The 21564-nt window shown below is 43.1% G+C and overlaps 1 protein-coding gene across 1 annotated transcript in view; it reads right to left on the bottom strand.

Annotated features, from left to right (window-relative positions):
• Positions 1-8485: 8485 nt before the first annotated feature.
• Positions 8486-21564, bottom strand: part of LOC311146665 (uncharacterized protein) — a 46886-nt gene continuing 33807 nt past the window's right edge. The window contains exons 9-21 of the mRNA XM_084183196.1: positions 15718-15768; positions 15515-15592; positions 15178-15255; positions 15038-15097; positions 14828-14917; positions 14483-14536; positions 13150-13230; positions 12895-12954; positions 10727-10789; positions 10038-10112; positions 9809-9851; positions 9683-9734; positions 8486-9541 (exon numbers count right to left, since the gene is read on the bottom strand). Coding sequence (XP_084039322.1) covers positions 8503-9541; positions 9683-9734; positions 9809-9851; positions 10038-10112; positions 10727-10789; positions 12895-12954; positions 13150-13230; positions 14483-14536; positions 14828-14917; positions 15038-15097; positions 15178-15255; positions 15515-15592; positions 15718-15768 — 1824 coding nt within the window. The 3' untranslated portion in view covers positions 8486-8502. The remainder of the gene's footprint in view (positions 9542-9682; positions 9735-9808; positions 9852-10037; positions 10113-10726; positions 10790-12894; positions 12955-13149; positions 13231-14482; positions 14537-14827; positions 14918-15037; positions 15098-15177; positions 15256-15514; positions 15593-15717; positions 15769-21564) is intronic.

The raw sequence follows: 21564 nt of genomic DNA on the forward strand, positions 1-21564 counted from the left end.
AGCTCTGTTCTGTGAGCTCGCAATGAGTCATCAAGCCACGGAGCTGGAGGGGAGGACCGAGCCGGCCGGGAGGATAGGGGACACAGAGAGTCAAAGGATGCAGAAAGGGAGGAGAGGAGGGTTGAGGAGGCAGAATCAGGAGATTGGAGGGAGAAGGATTGAGCAGAGGGAAGAGATGATAGGATGGAAGAGGAGAGAGTAGTGGGAGAGAGAGAGCGAAGGTTGCGGCAGCGCATTACCATCTGTGTAGGGGCAGAGTGAGTAGTGTGGGAGGAGAGCGAGAGAGAAAAGGAAACAAAGTAGTGGTCGGAGACATGGAGGGGAGTTGCAGTGAGATTAGTAGAGGAGCAGCATCTAGTGAAGATGAGGTCAAGCGTATTGCCTGCCTTGTGAGTAGGGGGGGACGGTGAGAGGGTGAGGTCAAAAGAGGAGAGGAGTGGAAAGAAGGAGGCAGAGAGAAATGAGTCAAATGTGGACATAGGGAGGTTGAAATCCCCCAAAACTGTGAGGGGTGAGCCATCCTCAGGAAAGGAACTTATCAAGGCGTCAAGCTCATTGATGAACTCTCCAAGGGAACCTGGAGGGCGATAGATGACAAGGATATTAAGGTTAAATGGGCTAGTGACTGTGACAGCATGGAATTCAAATGAGGAGATAGACAGATGGGTTAGGGGAAAAATTGAGAATGTCCACTTGGGAGAGATGAGGATTCCTGTACCACCACCCCTCTGACCAGATGCTCTCGGGGTATGCGAGAACACATGGTCAGACGAGGAGAGAGCAGTAGGAGTAGCAGTGTTTTCAGTGGTGATCCATGTTTCCGTCAGCGCCAGGAAGTCGAGGGACTGGAGGTTGGCATAGGCTGGGATGAAGTCAGCTTTGTTGGCAGCAGAACGGCAGTTCCAGAGGCTGCCTGCGACCTGGAACTCCAGGTGTGGGGTGCGTGCAGGGACCACCAGGTTAGAGAGGCAGCAGCCACGCGGTGTGGTGCGTTTGTGTAGCCTGTGCAGAGAGGAGAGAACAGGGATAGGCAGAGGCATAGTTGACAGGCTGTAGCAAATGGCTACAAAAATGCAGAGGAGATCGGAATGAAATGAGCTAAGCATCTGGGAGAGGAGAGAGCAGGGCCTCCCTCACCAAAAACTTCTACCTCAGAAACTAAAATTGTTTCACTGAACCACCCGAACAAAAACTCTCCCAACTTCCACCTTTAGAAATCAGAATTGTTGTGAACCACAGCGGTTCAATGTTTAAAGGAATAGACTCAACCCACTTTATTCAGCTAGCTAACTATGACACCATAGCTAACTAGCATGCTAGCATCCAATAACAATAACACACAGTTTAGCACCAACACTTGGTCACAACAAACCACCAATAGTGTGTTAACTAGCTAACTAGCATGCTAGCATCCAGTAACACACAGTTTAGCACCAACACTTGGTCACAACAAACCACCAATAGTGTGATAACACACTAAACAGATCATTCGTGTCTGTGTCAAGTTCCTTTCATGACGCAGCAATGATTAAACGTTGGCTAGCTAGGACAAGTATATTGTATTTAGCTACTACAGTACAGTTAGCTGGTCATGTTGGGTAGCTAGCAATGGCCACTGTGTTGACTTTGTTTGAAGAACGGCTAGCTAGCTAGCTTCGTGCTACACCCGGCACACAATGGCTACTGTGTTGACTCTGACTCTGTTCGAAAAACGGCTAGTTAGCTCGCTTCGTGCTACAGCCGGCACGGCCGAAGACACTGCCAACCTACAGTAACTACCCACAACAACCCACAATGCCTAGCTATGACGCCATAGCTAACTAGCATGCTAGCATCCATTAACACACAGTTTAGCACCAATAATTGGTTACAACAAACTGCCAAGAGTGTGTTAGCACACTAAACAGATAATTCATGTCCGTGTCTAGTTCCTTTCATAACGCATAACGCAGCAAAAATTAAACGTTGGCTAGCAGCACATTAACATTGGAAACAGCTCTCCACCGTTGCTAAACGTTCGCTTTGCAGCGACCGTTGCTAAACGTTCGCTTTGCAGCGACGCTCGCTTTGCAGATTCAGTCTCCGCCATGTATATCTCACTAGATCAGCATATTTAAGCCTCCATATATCTACTAGTTCTAATGTATCCATGACATTCACAATTTCCTTAAGAGCATGTGGGTGATTGTTTGTGGTGTGATTTCCTTTTCGGTCCATTGAGCTATTTAAAACAGTATTATAATCCCCCACCATAATAATATTGTCTTGAGTTGCTTGCAGGCTTGATAATTTATTATATATATTGTCAAAGAGTTGTGGATCATCATTATTTGGTCCGTAAAGGTTAATGAGCCATATCTGTTTATGGTCCAATACCATATTTAAAATAATCCATCTACCTTGCGTATCTATTTGGACAATTTGCACATTCGGATCGAAATTACTATTAATTAATATCATCACCCCTTTTGAATTTCTTTGCCCATGGGAGAAGTATATTTCCCCCCCCCCCCATTCTTTTTTCCACGCTACTTCATCTCGAATTGTTGAATGAGTTTCCTGTATACCATAGATATTATACTCCTTCTCTTTGAGCCATGTAAATATTGTTCTTCTTTTGTTATTATCAGCTAAGCCATTACAATTATAACTGGCTATACTTATTTCACCATACACCATAATGAGATACAAGTTTCAAGTCTATTTATCATTATATATGTTTGTAAATTTACCAATAAAAAATAGCGTAATGATTGAGTGTCCATATAGCTGTACCGTGATATTTGCATTGCTACGGAGTAACCCTTCAATTGTTCTCCACTAATTCCCCCGCTAAAGCCCCTCCCCATCCCAAGTTGAGCCGTCATCCCAGTGATCAGCATCCCACCCACGTCCCTCCGTATCCCTAAGGCCCCGAGAGGCCAGGACCCATCCATCGAAAACAGCACACAGTGCCACCCACAAAACAGAAGCAGGTTAACCGCCAAAAGCATTTCCAATGCTTTCACCTCTATATATATATATATCTATATAACTATTTTTTTATTTTTTATTATGCATATCCTATTTTCCATCATTATCAATTAATATGCGTAATAATGTCGGCAGTTCACGCATAGGATTCTAACATATAACCAGGATTGCCATTGTATTACATTTAATTCATTGACAAGCAATTATTATCCTAGCAAATAATTCCCGCGGTCCATCCCATACCCCCCCCCCCCCCCCCCCCCCCCCCAACATCCCCACCCCCCCCACAACAGATGCCAGACAAGCACACACGCACATACTCACATACTCCAACACACTCAACCCCCCTCCTCCACAATCCACCATAAAATCCGATACTCAACGGCTGTTATATCCCAGAGCCCAACTCGAGAAATAACTTGATCTACGAGTGGACATACAGTTAAAGCTGATTGAGAAAGCATGCAGATTGAGCAGAAATTGATAACAATGTGAGATTTGATTAATCTACTTAATCTATGTCAAGTCCTAGGTGATGGAGATCAGATCCACCCTCTTCACCTGAGACACAAACACTCTGATCCCCTGTTGTAACCATTTTCCCAAGCATCTCCATGCGGTCAGACCTTTGATTATTTTGTGCCACCTGGGCCACAATGATAAACCCCCTCTCTGATTGTCCGAGTGTGACCCCCTCCCCATGGGTTACTGCAGCCAGTGTTGCCAGCACTGCCACTACCTGGGTGGGCGTACCCCACCGGAATCCCCACCGGCTAGGTAAAAGGTCGTCAAGGTTCTCATTAGCAGCTTTGAGAATTTCCTTGTATATTATGCTCTCCCATCAGAGATACCCCTTAATGAAAAAGCAAAAACTGGTTTTTAGAATTTTTTGCAAATGTATAAAAAAATAGTAATATCACATTTACACAATTATTCAGACCCTTTACTCAGTACTTTGTTGAAGCACCTTTGGCAACGATTACAGCCTTGAATCTTCTTGGGTATGACGCTACAAGCTTGGCACACCTGTATTTGGGGAGTTTCTCCCATTCTTCTCTGCAGATCCTCTCAAGCTCTGTCAGGTTGGATGGGGAGCGTCGCTGCAAAGCTATTTTCAGGTCTCTCCAGAGATGTTCGATCGGGTTCAAGTCCGGGCTATAGCTGGGCCACTCAAGGACATTCAGAGACTTCTCCTGAAGCCACTCCTGCGTTGTCTTGGCTGTGTACTTAGGGTCATTGTCCTGTTGTAAGGTGAACCTTCGCCCCAGTCTGAGGTCCTGAGCGCTTTGGAGCAGGTCTTCATCAACAATCTCTCTGTACTTTTCTCTGTTCATCTTCCCCTCGATCCTGACTAGTCTCCCAGTCCCTGCAGCTGAAAAACATCCCCACAACACCACCATGCTTCACCATAGGGATGGTGCCAGGTTTCCTCCAGACGAGACGCTTGGCATTCAGGCCAAAGATTTCAATCTGGGTTTCATCAGACCAGAACATCTTGTTTCTCATGGTCTGAAAGTCCTTCAGGTGCCTTTTGGCAAACTCCAAGCGGGCTGTCATGTGCCTTTTACTGAGGAGTGGCTTCCGTCTGGCCACTCTACCATAAAGGCCTGATTGGTGGAGTGATGCAGAGATGGTTGTCGTTCTGTAAGGTTCTCCCATCTCCACAGAGGAACTCTGGAGCTCTGTCAGAGTAACCCTCGGGTTCATGGTCACCTCCCTGACCAAGGCCCTCCTCCCCCGATTGCTCAGTTTGGCCAGGCGGCAAGCTCTAGGAAGAGTCTTGGTGGTTCCAAACTTCTTCCATTTAAGACCTTCAATGCTTCAGACATTTTTTGGTACCCTTCCTCACATCTGTGCCTCGACACAATCCTGTCTCAGAGCTCTACGGACAATTTCTTCGTCCTCATGGCTTGGTTTTTGCTCTGACATGCACTGTCAACTGTGGGACCTTATATAGACAGGTGTGTTTCTTTCCAAATCATGTCCAATCAATAGATTTTTACCACAGGTGGACTCCAATCAAGTTGTAGAAATATCTCAAAGATGATCAATGGAAACAGGATGCACCTGAGCTCAATTTTGAGTCTCTTAGCAAAGGGTCTGAATACTTATGCAACAATTTCTAAAAACCTGTTTTCATTTTGTCATTATGGGGTATTGTGTGTAGATTGCAGAGTTTTTTTTAAATGTATTTAATCAATTTTAGAATAAGGCTGTAATGTAACAAAATGTGGAAAAAGTCAAGGGGTCTGAATACTTTCCGAAGGCACTGTATGTGCTCACTGGTTTGCCAACAATTCTACCATTTGATTTCCATTTTCCCAGATGGTCTCTCATTTTGGTACCAAGACAAACTATTCCCAGCCCTTTAATCTAGCCAGGAAAAGTGATGTTTCAACTACTGTTAATTTACACTTGTGCTTTAAATCTTGTCTATTAAAATCTCATCTAGTTATTTATTCCTGATAAGACCTTTCTTATTGTTAATGTAGTTTTCAGACATAATCCATTGTGTAGATGGCAGACAGTGAAACTCCAGTTATGAGTCAGAGTCACATAGGAAACCTAGCTCATCTGTTTCACTGGCCCACAGGTGACCAGGTGGGAATTGTACTGTACTTCTGATCCTATGTTCTGTTAAAACTAGGTCTGTGGATCGTGTGACCTTATTTTAGATTTTCAGAAGCAGAAAATAGTGTTAGTCAATAAAAACAACCCCCTTGCCTTTGCCCCTTCCCTGCAGCCACTAAATCAATTGCCCCTTCCCTGCAGCCACTAAATCAATGGCTTCTCTTTTTACAATATTTGCCTTTCAAGTGCAGCACATACAGATATATACTGCCTTGCCACAGCAAACATTGCTATAGAGGGCAATTTGACAAATGAGCTCAGCGATTTGTTGAACAAATACAATATCAAAGGCTTATTGACACAGCAGCAGTGGCAGAAAGAAGGAAATATCTGCAACCCTGTTCATTTAATTCAAAGAACCGTATGTTAATATACTTTTAAAAGTTTATTGGCAACTTATTACATTTCATATATCTTTAGATAAATACTCAATTGGCACAAAAAACTGTTACTAAAGTTGACCAATGGAAAAGTACTCCTGCTCATTAAAAAAAGAACAACAAAAAAAGACTAGAATTAAAACTAGAATCCTTATTTGAAACAATAACAAACCGGTCACCCTGCCTCTGTTTTGGTTAGGGCTGAGGGATAGGCCTAGAGAAATGTAACTAATCTCAAATTCATAGATGGAGCTAAAGATGCAAGGACTGACCATGCAGGGAAATAGAACAATCCTAAAGTGCTTGAAAGGCATCATATAAATGAGGAAGGCACTCCTCAGTAATAGAACATACATTCCTAATCTAAAATACAAATTAGACTTCATAAAAGCTTGAACGTTTCAATATGAACTAACATTCCCCTACCAACCTAAAAATATAACAAAGCAATGCAACAAGCAATACTCTTAGGAATCAAATAGTGACTAAACCCCTACCCTTCATACTGTAAATACATACACTACCGGTCAAAGGTTTTAGAACACCTACTTATTCAAGGTTTTTTCTTTATTTTTTTTTACATTGTAGAATAATAGTGAAGATATCAAAACTATGAAATAACACATATGGAATCATGTAGTAACCAAAAAAGTGTTAAACAAATGAAAATATATTTTATATTTGAGATTCTTCAAATAGCCACCCTTTGCCTTGATGACAGCTTTGCACACTCTTGGCATTCTCTCAACCAGCTTCACCTGGAATGCTTTTCCAACAGTCTTGAAGGAGTTCCCACATATGCTGAGCACTTGTTGGCTGCTTTTCCTTCACTCTGCCGTCCGACTCATTCCAAACCATCTCAATTGGGTTGAGGTCGGGGGATTGTGGAGGCCAGGTCATCTGATGCAGCATTCCATCACTCTCCTTCTTGGTAAAATAGCCCTTACACAGCCTGGAGGTGTGTTGGGTCATTGTCCTGTTGAAAAACAAATGATAGTCCCACTAAGCCCAAACCAGATGGGATGGCGTATCGCTGCAGAATGCTGTGGTAGCCATGCTGGGTAAGTGTGCCTTGAATTCTAAATAAATCACAGATAGTGTCACCAGCAAAGCACCCCCACACCATAACACCTCCTCCTCTATGCTTTACGGTGGGAAATACACATGCAGAGATCATCCGTTCACCCATCCCGCGTCTCACAATGACACGGCGGTTGGAGCACATTTCCACCGGTCTAATGTCCATTGCTCGTGTTTCTTGACCCAAGCAAGTCTCTTCTTCTTATTGGTGTCCTTTAGTAGTGGTTTCTTTGCAGAAATTCGACCATGAAGGTCTGATTCACACAGTCCCCTCTGAACAGTTGATGTTGAGATGTGTCTGTGACTTGAACTCTGTGAAGCATTTATTTGGGCTGCAATTTCTGAGGCTGGTAACTCTAATGAACCTATCCTCTGCAGCAGAGGAAACTCTGGGTCTTCCATTCCTGTGGCAATCCTCATGAGAACCAGTTTCATCATAGCGCTTGATGGTTTTTGCGACTGCACTTGAAGAAACTTTAAAAGTTCTTGAAATTTTCCATATTGACTGACCTTCATGTCTTAAAGTAATGATGGACAGTTGTTTCTCTTTGCTTATTTGAGCTGTTCTTGCCATAATATGGACTTGGTCTTTTACAAAATAGGGCTATCGTCTGTATACCACCCCTACCTTGCCACAACACAACGGATTGGCTCAAATGCATTAAGAAGGAAAGAAATTCCACAAACTAACTTTTAACAAGGCACACCTGTTAATTGAAATGCATTCTAGGTGACTACCTCATGAAGCTGGTCGAAAGAATGCCAAGAGTGTGCAAAGCTGTCATCAAGGCAAAGAGTGGCTATTTGAAAAATATATTTTTATTTGTTTAACACTTTTTTGGTTACTACATGATTCCATGTGTTATTTCATAGTTTTGATGCCCACTATTATTCTACAATGTAGAAAATAGTAAAATAAAGAAAAACCCTTGAATGAGTAGGTGTTCTAAAACTTTTGACCGGTAGTGTAGCCTATCAAAAATCTAAACCATCAAAATAAATGTGGCTCTTAGGAAAAGATTGTTAGCATGATCCCTTCAATAATGTGCATGAGAATGTATTTGTAACATTTTGTAACCTCATTTCATAATTCGCATCTCTGAACAGTTTCCCGCCTCCATGAACAAACAGCTTTAGCTCACAACCCTTACTGTTCATAAAGTACTGTAGATAGTGTTGTCAAGACAGGCTCAATGCACACAACTACAATTACAAAATGTGGAAATGGGCTTGTCGTACAACATATAATTTCCCCCGATATTACAGAGAGAAAAGTTTTAATAACAATTCTTCTCCCTAGCCAGTGATGACTGGTGATGTCATCTTTTAACCTGCCCATGCACAGTCTATGTAAAACAAAAGTTTCATGCATTGGTGCTTGTGCCATCAAAGAGAGACATATGAATCAGATCCTCAGAGTTCCGGATTCTAGTATTTTTTATTCTGACAGGATAGTTTGTGTAGTTGTAGAGATGGGTTGGAATGAAATACAGTTAGGCTTTGCTGGTCTTATGGCTGTTATCTGAAGTATTGCTGTTATCAACAATGCTTTTGCTGTCAGAAGTTTTATAATTGTCTGCATCATCATCACTGTCCAGCTTTTTTCTATTATTGGTACTGTCTGGGGTGTTGGTGTCATTGTTGGTCTTAATGCTGGTGTCATTGGTGGATTTGTGGACTGCAGCTCAACCCGTATGCAATTAAGCTCCACCAGTCCATCATGCAGCTGGGTCGCCACCTCCCTGATCTTGGCAGCAAACTCAGACTTGGCTCCCTTCTTCAGCTCCTTGGAGTCCTTCGCCACAAAGTAGATGTCCATGCCCACAAAGAGGCCGGTGAGCACTCCGGTGGCCATGCTGGCAATCTGGACAGCTCTGGCCGCGGTGCTGCCAGCCACGTTGGCTATCTGCACCACACGCATGATCTCGTTGGCGTTGATGAGGATGGCCTTCCCAGCCATGGCACCGTCCTCATAGATGTTGTTGAGGCCCGGGAAGTCACGGTTGTACGCGTGCTTCTTCATCTTCAGCAGGTCGAACCTGCGCAAGCTCTCAATCCCCTGCTTGATGAACAGCATGCACTTGTTGATGTCGGTCATCTTCTCCTGGTAGTCCACCACGATGGCCTCCACCTTCTTACGGTCCATGGAGTTGTTGACCGTGTTGGAGAGTCCGGCTCCGGCTGAGGTCAGGCCGCCCGCTGTGGCCACGCTCAGTCCCACCGCCGTGACGATCAGGGAGGCTCCCATGGTGACAGGGGCCAGGGCGAGGCCTACAATGGTACACACGCCTCCTACAGCGCTGGTGGAGCCGCCAGTGATTTGGGCGATCTTGGTCTTCTTGTTGAAGCAGTCGAGGGCGTCTGCAATGCTGTTCAGGTTAATGACATGCTGCCACAGGCTCTCTGCACGCTCTGAGAACAGCTTGTTGAACACACGTATACCTTTCTGCACCTTCTCAGCTGTCACTGCAAATGCCCTGGAAAACAAGTTCATATAATCATCATCATCAACGCTTACTACAGTGTGAATTACCTGTTTACCCAGGGGCTTTATAACAAGGCTCTTCTGTACGTGTGTGCATGTACACAAAATGAGACCCAACTATAGCATCATTTACTTGGCCTCCTCTTTTTCAGTCAAGTCATCATCTTGAGGCATGTCTTCCCACTCTGTAGCAAAAGAAAAAGGGCATCATTTGGATGAAGCGTGTGTGTGTGTGTGTGTGTGTGTGTGTTGGACTCACGCTCCACTGTGCCCCACCACTCCATCAGGCCATACATATCCTGCTGAGAGACATTTCTCTAAGTCAGCTTTGAATCACCACTTTAGAAAGTCATACTTTTCAATCAAAACTCTATTTCAATCAAATGCAAAACTCGATGGCAGTTAGCAGTTAGTGAGTGGAAACCAAGTTTGAAAAGTCATCTTAAGAGTACAGATTGACATTATTAACATTGTTTACAGCAACCAACCTGCTCCTCTGGCTCTGCTGGATTAATACGGAGTTCCTCCAATTGGTCGAATAAAGATTTATTTCCACCATCATTCTGAGATAGGAAGGGGGGTGATGAATACATGCTGTTATGTAGGTCTGTCTATACATTCTACACAGTAAAGAAACATAGAATATGTCTTGGCAAAACAATGTTTGTCATGCCAGATTCACAGGCCAAAAATGAAAATGTGTGGACAATTTCAGATTTCATGAGCAGACTGACAAAGAGGGAAATCGCACATATTAGCTCTGCTGTTTTGCAGAAGTGGGACATTAAAATATTCCTGGGTTCAAAGAACAAGGAAGCAGGGGAACAAGTTTGGGCACATAGCAATCTAATCTAATCCGCAGTACAAAGGAACGAGCACAACAATCTGGAAGTGGTGGTGTGGGTGGCGGTTTGGTAGGTAGAGAAATAAATAAAAAGAACAGGAGAGAAAAAAACACCACTTGAACATAATCTTCTTAGTTAGGAGTCAAAGAGCTAGAAAAAGGACCTAATAGACCGGCCAATGTAACGGCCATTTTGCAATCCTGGACCACTTTTCAGTCTGTCAGCCGTGGCAGTCAAGCCTTCAGATACAAAAACAAAACCTAGGTATCCATTACAATGGTACCGGTATGTGGAAGAACAGTGTTAGTAGGACAATCATGGAGCAGAGCTACCTCTTTTGAGTCACTGCCTGTAGCTCCCTGCTGGGTTTCACCCTTCTTCTGCATGGCTTTACCCTGAAACAGACACTCAGTTAAAAAGGTGGAATCCATAGCGGTGAAACTGCCACGTACGTTTGCTATATTACAACAACAAAGACGTTACTTCAAACAACAAACTTGGACATCATTGCACGCGCGATAGAACCATGATGCTGGATGCTCATTTCCTCAAAACAAAAACTATAAACAAATACGCTTAGGGGGGCAAGTGGCGCTGTTTCGCCTATCGCGGATCTCAGCTTTAAATCAAATATACAACTTTTACTCTACAGTATTATACAGTTATCCCACAACGCAACCATAACATACATATTGTAAACCCAGACACAAACTATGGTTAACACCTGGAGGAAGTTAAATGTAATGTACACAATATGATGGGAGATCAACAGATACAGTCGTATGAAAAAGTTTGGGCACCCCTCTGAGGCTGCATAATAATTTACTCTGTCGTCACAGAAAATGATCACAGTGGCATGCCATTCATTTTCTAATAAAAGCTGAGTACTGGGGTATTGTCCAGACAAATATTTTTAGTGTAGCAATATTAAGTTGTATGAAATTAAATCAGATGTGAAAAATAGACTATGCAAAAATGTGGGCACCCTTGTCATTCTGTTGATTTGAATACCTGTAACTACTTAGCACTGATTAATTGGAACACACAATTGGTTTGGTGAGCTCATTAAGCCTTGAACTTCATAGACAAGTGCATCCAATCATGAGAAAAGGTATTTAAGTTGGCCAATTGCAAGTTGTTGTTCTCTTTGACTCTCCTCTGAAGAGTGGCAACATGGGGGCCTCAAAACAACTCTCAAATGACTTGAAAACAAAGATTGTTCAACATTATGGTTTAGGGGAAGGCTACAAAAAGCTATCGCAGAGATGTAAGCTGTCAGTGTCCACTGTGAGGAACATAGTGAGGAAATGGAAGACCACAGGCACAGTTCTTGTTAAGGCCAGAAGTGGACGGCCAAGTACAATATCGGAGAGGCAAAGGCGAAGGATGGTGAGAACGGTCAAAAACAGCCCACAGACCACCTCCAAACTGTCTCTGGAAGCAACGTCAGCACAAGAACTGTTCGTCAGGAGCTTCATGAAATGGGTTTCCATGGACGAGCAGCCGCACACAAGCCACCTGCAGATGGTGTCACTGTGCAACGTTCAACACTTTGCACAAGGAGAAGCTGTACGGGAGAGTGATGCGGAAGAAGCCTTTTCTGCACACATGCCACAAACAGAGTCGCTTGAGGTATGCAAACGCACATTTGGACAAGCCAGCTTCATTTTGGAATAAGGTGCTGTGGACTGATGAAACAAAGATTGAGTTATTTGGTCATAACAAGGGGCATTATGCATGGCGGCAAAAGAAAACAGCGTTCCAAGAATAACACTTGCTACCCACAGTAAAATTTGGTGGGGGGTTCCATCATGCTGTGTGGCCAGTGCCGGTACTGGGAATCTTGTTAAAGTTGAGGGTCGCATGGATTCCACTCAATATCAGCAGATTCTTGGGAATAATGTTGAAGAATCAGTCACAAAGTTGAAGTTACGCCGGGGCTGGATATTTCAACAAGACAATGACCCAAAACACTGCTCAAAATCTACCCGGGCATTTATGCAGAGGAACAAGTACAATGTTCTGGAATGGCCATCCCAGTCCCCAGACCTGAATATCATTGAGAATCTGTGGGATGATTTGAAGCGGGCTGTCCATGCTCGGCAACCATCAAACCTAACTGAACTGGAGATGTTTTGTGAGGAGGAATGGTCCAAAATACCTTCATCCAGAATCCAGACACTCATTAGAGGCTATAGGAAGCGTCTAGAGGCTGTTATTTTAGCAAAAGGAGGCTCTACTAAATATTGATGTGATTTTTCTGTTGGGGTGCCCAAATGTATGCACCTGTCTAATTTCGTTTTTGATGCACATTGCACATTTTCTGTTAATCCAATAAACCTAATTTCACTACTGAAATGTTACTGTGTCCATCAGTTATTTGATAGATCAAAATGAAATTGCTGATCCAAACACCCAATTATTTATAAATGGAAATTGTCACGGGTGCCCAAACTTTTTCATACGACTGTACATATGAAAATAGAGGTTTGTATGTTACCTTGCCTCCAGCACCGTGTGGCATGAACGGATTGTGTCTCTTAGGTTTTTTAATCTTTGCCTAAGAACAATAGAATAAAAAGTACACATTAATGCAAGGGGAAGTGAGAAACCTTGTGAGAAAATCTGGAAAGTACCAGCATTTTACAATGGAATAATAACCAACTAAATTAAAGCGAAACCCTGATATTTGCATGGCCATAGTAAGGAACACTGGTCTAGTGGAAGCTGTGCTATCCGTAGGGTTAACCACCACCTCTCTGTCCTTGTCTTCTCCCTCCTCCTTCTCCCCAGTGAGGAGAGATTCACCCTCTTTAAGGCATTCATCAGATTGGTCCTGAAATAACCAACAAACAAATGTCATTCCGATAGATTGTCAGGCGAAATCATATTACAGAAAATATGACAGAGTGTGTGATGTGTGTGGGCTTGTATTACTATCATCGTAGGTACTGGAAATACCAACAAAGTTAGTAAAACAAAAAATTCTCCCTTTTGGGGACATTTCCCAGGTTTCCACGAGGACAAAGGCTATTTTAGGCTTAGGGCTTAGGTTTAGGGTTACAATTAGGGTTAGGGTTAGTGTAGAATAGTGGACCCAGAGTAGCCAAGGGAGGTGATAGGTGGGAATGAGGAGGAGCCATGGTTGTAGAAAAATAGTACTTGATTTATTGCAGATGAACGATTTTAGGAAACATGGCTTGGCTTGACAAACAGTTGTCCATAGCAGCAACATTCAGGATACGAAAACTGACAAGGATGATGGCGAGTCTAAAGCTCAGCCCCTCAATAGGGTTTCTACTGCAGCTAAAACGAGGCCTAAATGTTAAACAGCATAACTAGGGATTACCCCTTTTCTAGCTCTAAACAGAGCCTTACTCTCCCCCTTACTGGGACTAAAGAGAGTCTACCAGGACAGCTAAACTCAACTGACTGTACAGGATGTAACAAACAAACTGCTAAGGAGCATATTGTAAAATGGTGTTCTAACCAAGTTGAGAGAAAAGAACAGCATTTGCACATAAACTTTGCCCATAACGATTAACCAATGCGAATGTACTGTACATTTAATTAGCTGAATGTTACTTTGTTAATTAGACCGGGCAATACTATGGAAAACATGATTTAAGTTAATTGCATTCATTAGTTTAAATTACCATATTTAGTCAACTACACTTTAGTTTCAAAGACAGAGCTACATTAAATAGAACATGATTAGAACTACTAATCAGGGAGACTGAAAGCATGGGTGAACTACGCACTAATTATCTAACCCACCACACCTGTCTTAAACCAGCGCAATCAACTCGTTAGCAAATAATTAAGGTCAGGCACACCTAAACTGGTGGATAACTACGGTATGCATGGCAATGGACTAGTGCACTTTATCCAAACCACACATGTATATACTTAAGCATTTTAGATAATATTAACTTCATGAAATACATTTAAAAGTGGTGATGAGGCCAGTCAAAGGCTGCCTCATCACAGTTAGAATTAGAGTTACGAGTTAGGGTTAGGGGTTAAGGAAAATAGGATTTTGAATGGAAATACATTGTAGGTTCCGACAAGGATAGTTGTGTGTGTACCTGATTGTCTTTTTGAATTTTTTGCTGACCACGTCTGGCTGGTCTGTTCATTTCCTGGAATAAGAAGACCAAATCCTCCTATACTGCTGCATTTAGACAGGCAACCCAATTCTGATATTTTTTCCACTAATTGGTCTTTTGACCAATCACATCAGATCTTTTCACATCAGACCTTTTTCAGATCTGAATGGTCAAAAGACCAGAGGCAATTAGTGAAAAAAAGATCAGAATTGGGCTGCCTGTCTAAACGCAGCCTATGAGCCACCATTACACAGGACAACTGATAGCTACAGATAATTTAGATATGAATTTCAATCCTGATCAGTCAGAATACTCCTAGCCTACCTCTTCTGTTGGTCTGGGAGGAACCACTGGAGTTTCAGCAGTTTTCCCTGTCCTCTCTCTCAGGATCATATTCCTGTTAGCCTGAATTAGCTAGAAGGACAAATATAGTCACTCTAAGCTGTGCATTAATTTACAGAGATACCGGTACGCTACATATAGGGGGTTATTACACATACATCAACAAATTAACATGATTGGTGTAAACTGTACCTGATTGTCGCCCGTCTCTCTCTTCTTCAGTCGGTCATGTAAGGCTGTACCCTTCAGCTCCTATGGAGGAGAGGTGACAGACAACCTTAGCAGAGATATTATAAAATTAGACATACATACAGTTTGATCCATCTGCCTACCTCTTCAGTGGGTGTAGGAGGAACTGCCGGTGTTTCAGTTCTCTCCTTCCTCTCTCTCTGGATCAGATTGCTTTTGACCTGACAATGACATGCACAATCACTCACTGTTCTGGTCCTGCCTCTTTGTGGGAGATAGAGAGAAGCAAAGACTGGTGGGAATGTGTATGTGTGTGTGTCGTATAAATTATGTAACAAACTCATTGTTTTTTACCTTTGAATGTTTATATTGCCATGAGAAATATACTCTATCAAAGGTAAGTAATAGTATATATTCAGCATTGAGATTCCATATTGAAGAATTTAAGAGTACTGAAAGACATTCCACTAAAATGCTTACATCTTTGGCTTTGGAATGTTTTTCAGACGACGTGAGTTTGTCCCTTGATCCTGATGTGTCTTCAGTCCTCTCCTTATCCTGCGATTGAAGAAGGAATGTTATCAATCTCATCATCATCATCAATACCATTACTCGAAGCATCCAGAAGAGTGATAGCCTACTGGGTCATACAGTCTAGTCATTTGTATATAGTGATTGATTACCTGAGTTGAGGAGTTAAATGGATTCCTGAACATCTTCCCCATTATGCCACCCTAAAACAGAACAAGATTGAATAGCCATATAAACACGTATATCCTTCCCTCAAATCTGCATGGGTTTCTAAGCAAATAAGATACATCAATATTATTTATTATTATATATATTTAAATTATATAAAGGTACATTACATGACCAAAAGTATGTGGACACCTGCTCGTCAAACATCTCATACCAAAATAATGGGCATTAATATGGAATTGGTCCCCCATTTGCTGCTATAACAGCCTCCACTCTTCTGTGTGGTGACTTGCTTCCATTCAGCCACAAGAGCATTAGTGAGGTCGGGCACTGATGTTGGGCTATTAGGCCTGGCTCGCAGTCGGCATTCCAATTCATCACAAAGGTGTTCAATGGGGTTGAGGTCAGGGCTTTGTGCAGTCCAGTCAAGTTCTTCCACACCGATCTCGACAAACCATTTCTGTATGGACCTCGCTTTGTGCATGGGGGCATTGTCATGCTGAAACAGGAAAGGGCCTTCCGCAAACTGTTGCCACATAGTTGGAAGCACAGAATCGTCTAGAATGTCATTGTATGCTGTAGTGTTAAGATTTCCCTTCACTGGAACTAAGGGGCCTAATCCGAATCATGAAAAACAGCCCCAGACCATTATTCCTCCTCCACCAAACTTTACAGTTGGCACAATGCATTCGGGCAGGTAGCGTTCTCCTGGCATCTGCCAAACCCAGATTTATCTGTTGAACTGCCATATGGTGAAGCGTGATTCATCACTCCAGAGAACGTGTTTCCACTGCTCCAGGGTCCAATGGCGGTGAGCTTTACACCACTCCAGCCGACGCTTGGCATTGCGCATGGTGATCTTAGGCTTGTGTGCGGCTGCTCGTCCATGGAAACCCATTTCATGAAGCTCCTGACGAACAGCTCTTGTGCTGACGTTGCTTCCAGAGACAGTTTGGAACTCGGTAGTGAGTGTTGCTTCCGAGCGGCTGCCGAGTGGCGCAGTGGTCTAAGGCACAGCATCTCAGCGCTAGAGGCGTCACTACAGATCCTGGTTCGATTCCAGGCTGTATCACAACCCGGCCGTGATTGGGAGTCCCATAGGGTGGCGCGCAATTGGCCCAGCGTTGTCAGGGGTAGGCCGTCATTGTAAATAAGAATTTGTTCTTAACTGACCTGCCTAGTTAAATAAAGGTTAAATCAAAAACAAATTGCAACTTAGGACAGTGCTACACGCTTCAGCACTTGGCGGTCCCATTCTGTGAGCTTGTGGCCTACCGCTGAGCCGTTGTCGCTCCTAGATGTTTCCACATCACAACACCAGCACTTACAGTTGACGGGGCAGCTCTAGCATGGCAGAAATTTGACGAACTGACTTGTTGGAAAGGTGTCATCCTACGACGGTGTCACGTTGAAAGTCACTGAGCTCTTCAGTAAGGCCATTCTACTGCAAATGTTTGTCTATGGAGATTGCATGGCTGTGTGCTCAGTTTTATACACCTGTCAGCAACAGCTGTGGCTGAAATAGTTGAATCGACTAATTTGAAGGGGTGTACACATACTTTTGTATATATAGTGTATGTAAGGACTGGTGTAGGTTGGTGGGCAGGTCTTTTCTGATAAACTGTCATTGCTGGCTGAGAGATCACTATTTGTAGACAGGTCGTCCTGACACAAGCAGAGAGAGAACAAGTACCTAAGACTTGACCTGAACACCAAGGTTGCCATATGAAAAAGAAATACTAAGTACATTTTGAGGACTGAAGTTCCGCAAACTGTTGCCACAAAGTTGGAAGCACAGAATCGTCTAGAATGTCATTGTTTGCTGTAGCGTTAAGATTTCCCTTCACTGGAACTAAGGGGCCTTAACCCAAACCATGAAAAACAGCCCCAGACCATTATTTCTCCTCCACCAAACTTTACAGTTGGCACTATGCATTCGGGCAGGTAGCGTTCTCCTGGCATCCGCCAAACCCAGATTCGCCAAACCCAGAGCGTCTGCTAAATGACTTAAATGTACATGTAAATGTACCAAAGATAGTACAAAAATAAACCCCATCAAAATCCTCAACTGCATGACTTCAAAGCGTTTGTCATAAAAGGTGAGTTTCTCCCTAGAGTCTGATAGGTCTTCATCCCTTTCCTTATCCTGCAATAAAGTATAAAATGTCATCACTCATCAACATCAAAAGCATCTAAAGGAGTGAAAGCCTTGTCCTTTTCATATAGTAGGGTGTCCAATCAAAAATGTATATTTAGACCAATGGGTATGTTAATTGTGTAGATCAGGGGTGTCAAACTCATTTTAGCTCAGGGGCCACATGGAGGAAATTCCCAAGTGGGCCGGACCAGTAAAATCATGGTATATATAACTTAAAAACAACAACTTCAGATTGTTTTCTTTGTTTTAATACTATCAACATAAAACATAAAGCTGGAGCCTGAGGACAGTGTGTCCAAAATAGTACAAGCACAACATCACTATTAATCATAAAACACCTGAAGTTTATTTGAAAATTCTAAAGAAAAAGAACACACAAACACACAATGCCTCAGTGATTCACATAACTGTTTCACAGATCACAGAACTATATCAGGGTGTCATTTCTCAGGCAGAAATGTAGATACAAATAATGAAATCCTGTTCCCCAAACAAGTGCAAGAACCACAGAGTCAAGAATAGGTTAAATATACAAATAAAATAAAATCAATTAAAAACAATAGCACATCAACATAAAAACATATAAACATAAAGCTGGAGCCTGAGGACAGTGTGTCCAAAAGCACAACATCACTATTAATCATAAAACACCTCAAGTTATTTGAAATTCTGAGGACAAACAACACACAAACACACAATGCCTCAGTGATTCACAGAAGTATATCACAGATCACAGAACTATATCAGGGTGTCTCATGCAGCACTTTAAGTGGGGTTGCATAGTTTATTTGACTCCTGATACCTGGCATCTTTTAGCTTTCACCAGCGCATCAATATCAGGCGTCACATCCTGAGTGGCAGCCAACTTCAGGATGTGATTAAAGTGCTTGTGCGTGAGCCTTGAGCGCAGCTTTGTTTTATTCATGACGTTATCCATCTTTAATGACTTGCAACACAAAGCCTCCTGGTGCAAAACACAGTGAAAAGTCCAAAAATCACGTCCTCCATTTGCAGATTGCACTTTCTCTCTGAACTTTGTCACAACGCCTGCTTTTTTCCCGATAATTGAGGGCGCACCATCTGTAGCCAGGCTGACAGCGCGGGACCAGTCCACTCCGACCCTGTCCAGCGCGCCGACGAGTGCAGTGAAAATATCAGCTGCTGTCGTTGTATCTGTCATCGGCACCAACTCCACGAACTCCTCGGTGACGGTCAATGTGTCATCAACTCCGCGGATGAAAATGGCCAGTTGTGCAACATCTGTAATGTCCGTGCTTTCATCAATTGCAACCGAAAACGCAATAAATGACTTTACTTTTTGCTTCAACTGGCTGTCCAAATCCACTGAAAGATCGGAAATCCTGTCTGCAACTGTGTTTCTTGTCAGGCTGATATTTGCAAAAGCCTGGTGCTTTTCAGGGCACACAATCTCTGCTGCCTTCATCATGCATGTTTTTACAAATTCACCCTCACTAAATGGTTTTGAAGCCACTGCGATTTCATTAGCAATGAGGTAGCTAGCTTTCACTGCAGCGTCACTGATGTCTCGGCTGTGAGTAAACACAGACTGCTGTTTCTTCAGACCCACCAACAGTTCATTCACCTTCTCTCTTCTCCGCTGTCCTTGAAAGTTTTCATATTTGTCGGCATGAAGACTCACATAGTGGCGACGAAGGTTATATTCTTTCAGCACTGCAACATGCTGTGAACACACCAAACATACAGCTTTCCCATTCAATTCCGTGAATAAATAGAAGGATGACAATTTTTCTTGGAACACTCTGCACTCTGCCACCACTTTTCTCTTTTTTGACAGAGACATATTGGGGCAATGAGGGTGCCAAAGCACATAATGTTAAAAGTAGAAGCCGTAATAAATATCGCGGGCAAAACAAAGTAGCTCATCCGGACTGGCTGCACTTGCTTGACCTATTTGCTCTGCCCCGGTATTAACAGTTTGCTTGCTTAACACAATTGCTATTGCGCCATCCAGTGGACACAATTGGAACAGCAGTTTCTTTTATTGAAAAATTGCAGCTCATTTTTATACTTTATAAAATCATCTCGCGGGCCGGATTAAACCCGTTTGCGGGCCTGATCCGGCCCACGGGCCGGATGTTTGACACCCCTGGTGTAGATACTCCTCTAAGAAAACCAATGGTCCAAACCTCATGTCTATATCATAATTTGTTCCAAAGTTATTGGAGGATGGCCACAATTAGGGTGACTAAATCAATGGAGGCCAGAAAAAAAGTTGTCAAAAATAAGGAAAATTGCACAGCATTATGTCAGCTAAAATTAAAACCTCCAAGCAGTCTTTGTAATTGTATTTTTTAAATCATCACGGAAAGTATTCAGACCCCTTCACCTTTTCCACATTCAAAATGTTTGTTACGTTACAGCCTTATTCCAAAATAGATTAAATAAAAACAAATCATCATCAATCTACACACAATTCCCCATAATGACAAAGCAAAAACAGGTTTTTTGAAATTTTAGCAAATTTATAAAAAATACAAAACAGAAATACCTTATTTACATAAGGATTCAGACCCTTTGCTATGACACTCTAAATTTAGCTCAGTTGCATCATGTTTCCATTGATCATCCCTCATGTTTCTACAACTTGATTGAAGTCCACCTGTGGTAAATTCAATTGATTGGACATGATTTGGAAAGGCACACACCTGTCTATATAAGGTCCCACAGTTGACAGTGTATGTCAGAGCAAAAACCAAGCCATGAGGTCGAAGGAATTGTCCGTAGAGCTCCGAGACAGGATTGTGTCGAGGTACAGATCTGGGGAAGGGTACCAAAAATGTATGCAGCATTGAAGGTCCCCAAGAACACAGTGGCCTCCACCATTCTTAAATGGAAAAAGTTTGGAACCACCAAGACTCTTCCTAGAGCTGGCCGCCCGGCGAAACTGAGCAATCGGGGGAGAAGGGCCTTGGTCAGGGAGGTGACCAAGAACCGATGGTCACTCTGACAGAGCTCCAGAGTTCCTCTGTGGAAAATGGGAGAACCTTCCAGAAGGACAACAATCGCTGCAGCACTCCACCAATCAGGCCTTTATGGTAGAGTGGCCAGACGGAAGCCACTCCTCAGTAAAAGGCACATGACAGCCCGCTTGGAGTTTGCTAAAAGGCACCTGAAGGACTTTCAGACCATGAGAAACAAGATTTTCTGGTCTGATGAAACCAAGATAGAACTCTTTGGCCTGATTGCCAAGTGTCACGTCTGGAGGAAACCTGGCACCATCCCTACGGTGAAGCATGGTGGTGGCAGCATTATGCTGTGGGGATGTTTTTCAGTGGCAGGGACTGGGAGACTAGTCAGGATCGAGGGAAAGATGAACGGAGCAAAGTACAGAGAGATCATTGATGAAAATTTGCTACAGAGCGCTCAGGACCTCAGACTGGGGCGAAGGTTCACCTTACAACAGGACAATGACCCTAAGCACACAGCCAAGACAACGCAGGACTGGCTTCGGGACAAGTCTCTGAATGTCCTTGAGTGGCCCAGCCAGAGCCCGGACTTACATCTCTGGAGATACCTGAAAATAGCTGTGCAGTGACACTCCCCATCCAACCTGACTGAACTTGAGAGGATCTACAGAGAAGAATGGGAGAAACTCCCCAAATACAGGTGTGCCAAGCCTGTAGCGTCATAC

Source organism: Coregonus lavaretus (assembly GCF_964263955.1).
Source record: "Coregonus lavaretus genome assembly, chromosome: 19".
NCBI lineage: Eukaryota > Metazoa > Chordata > Actinopteri > Salmoniformes > Salmonidae > Coregonus > Coregonus lavaretus.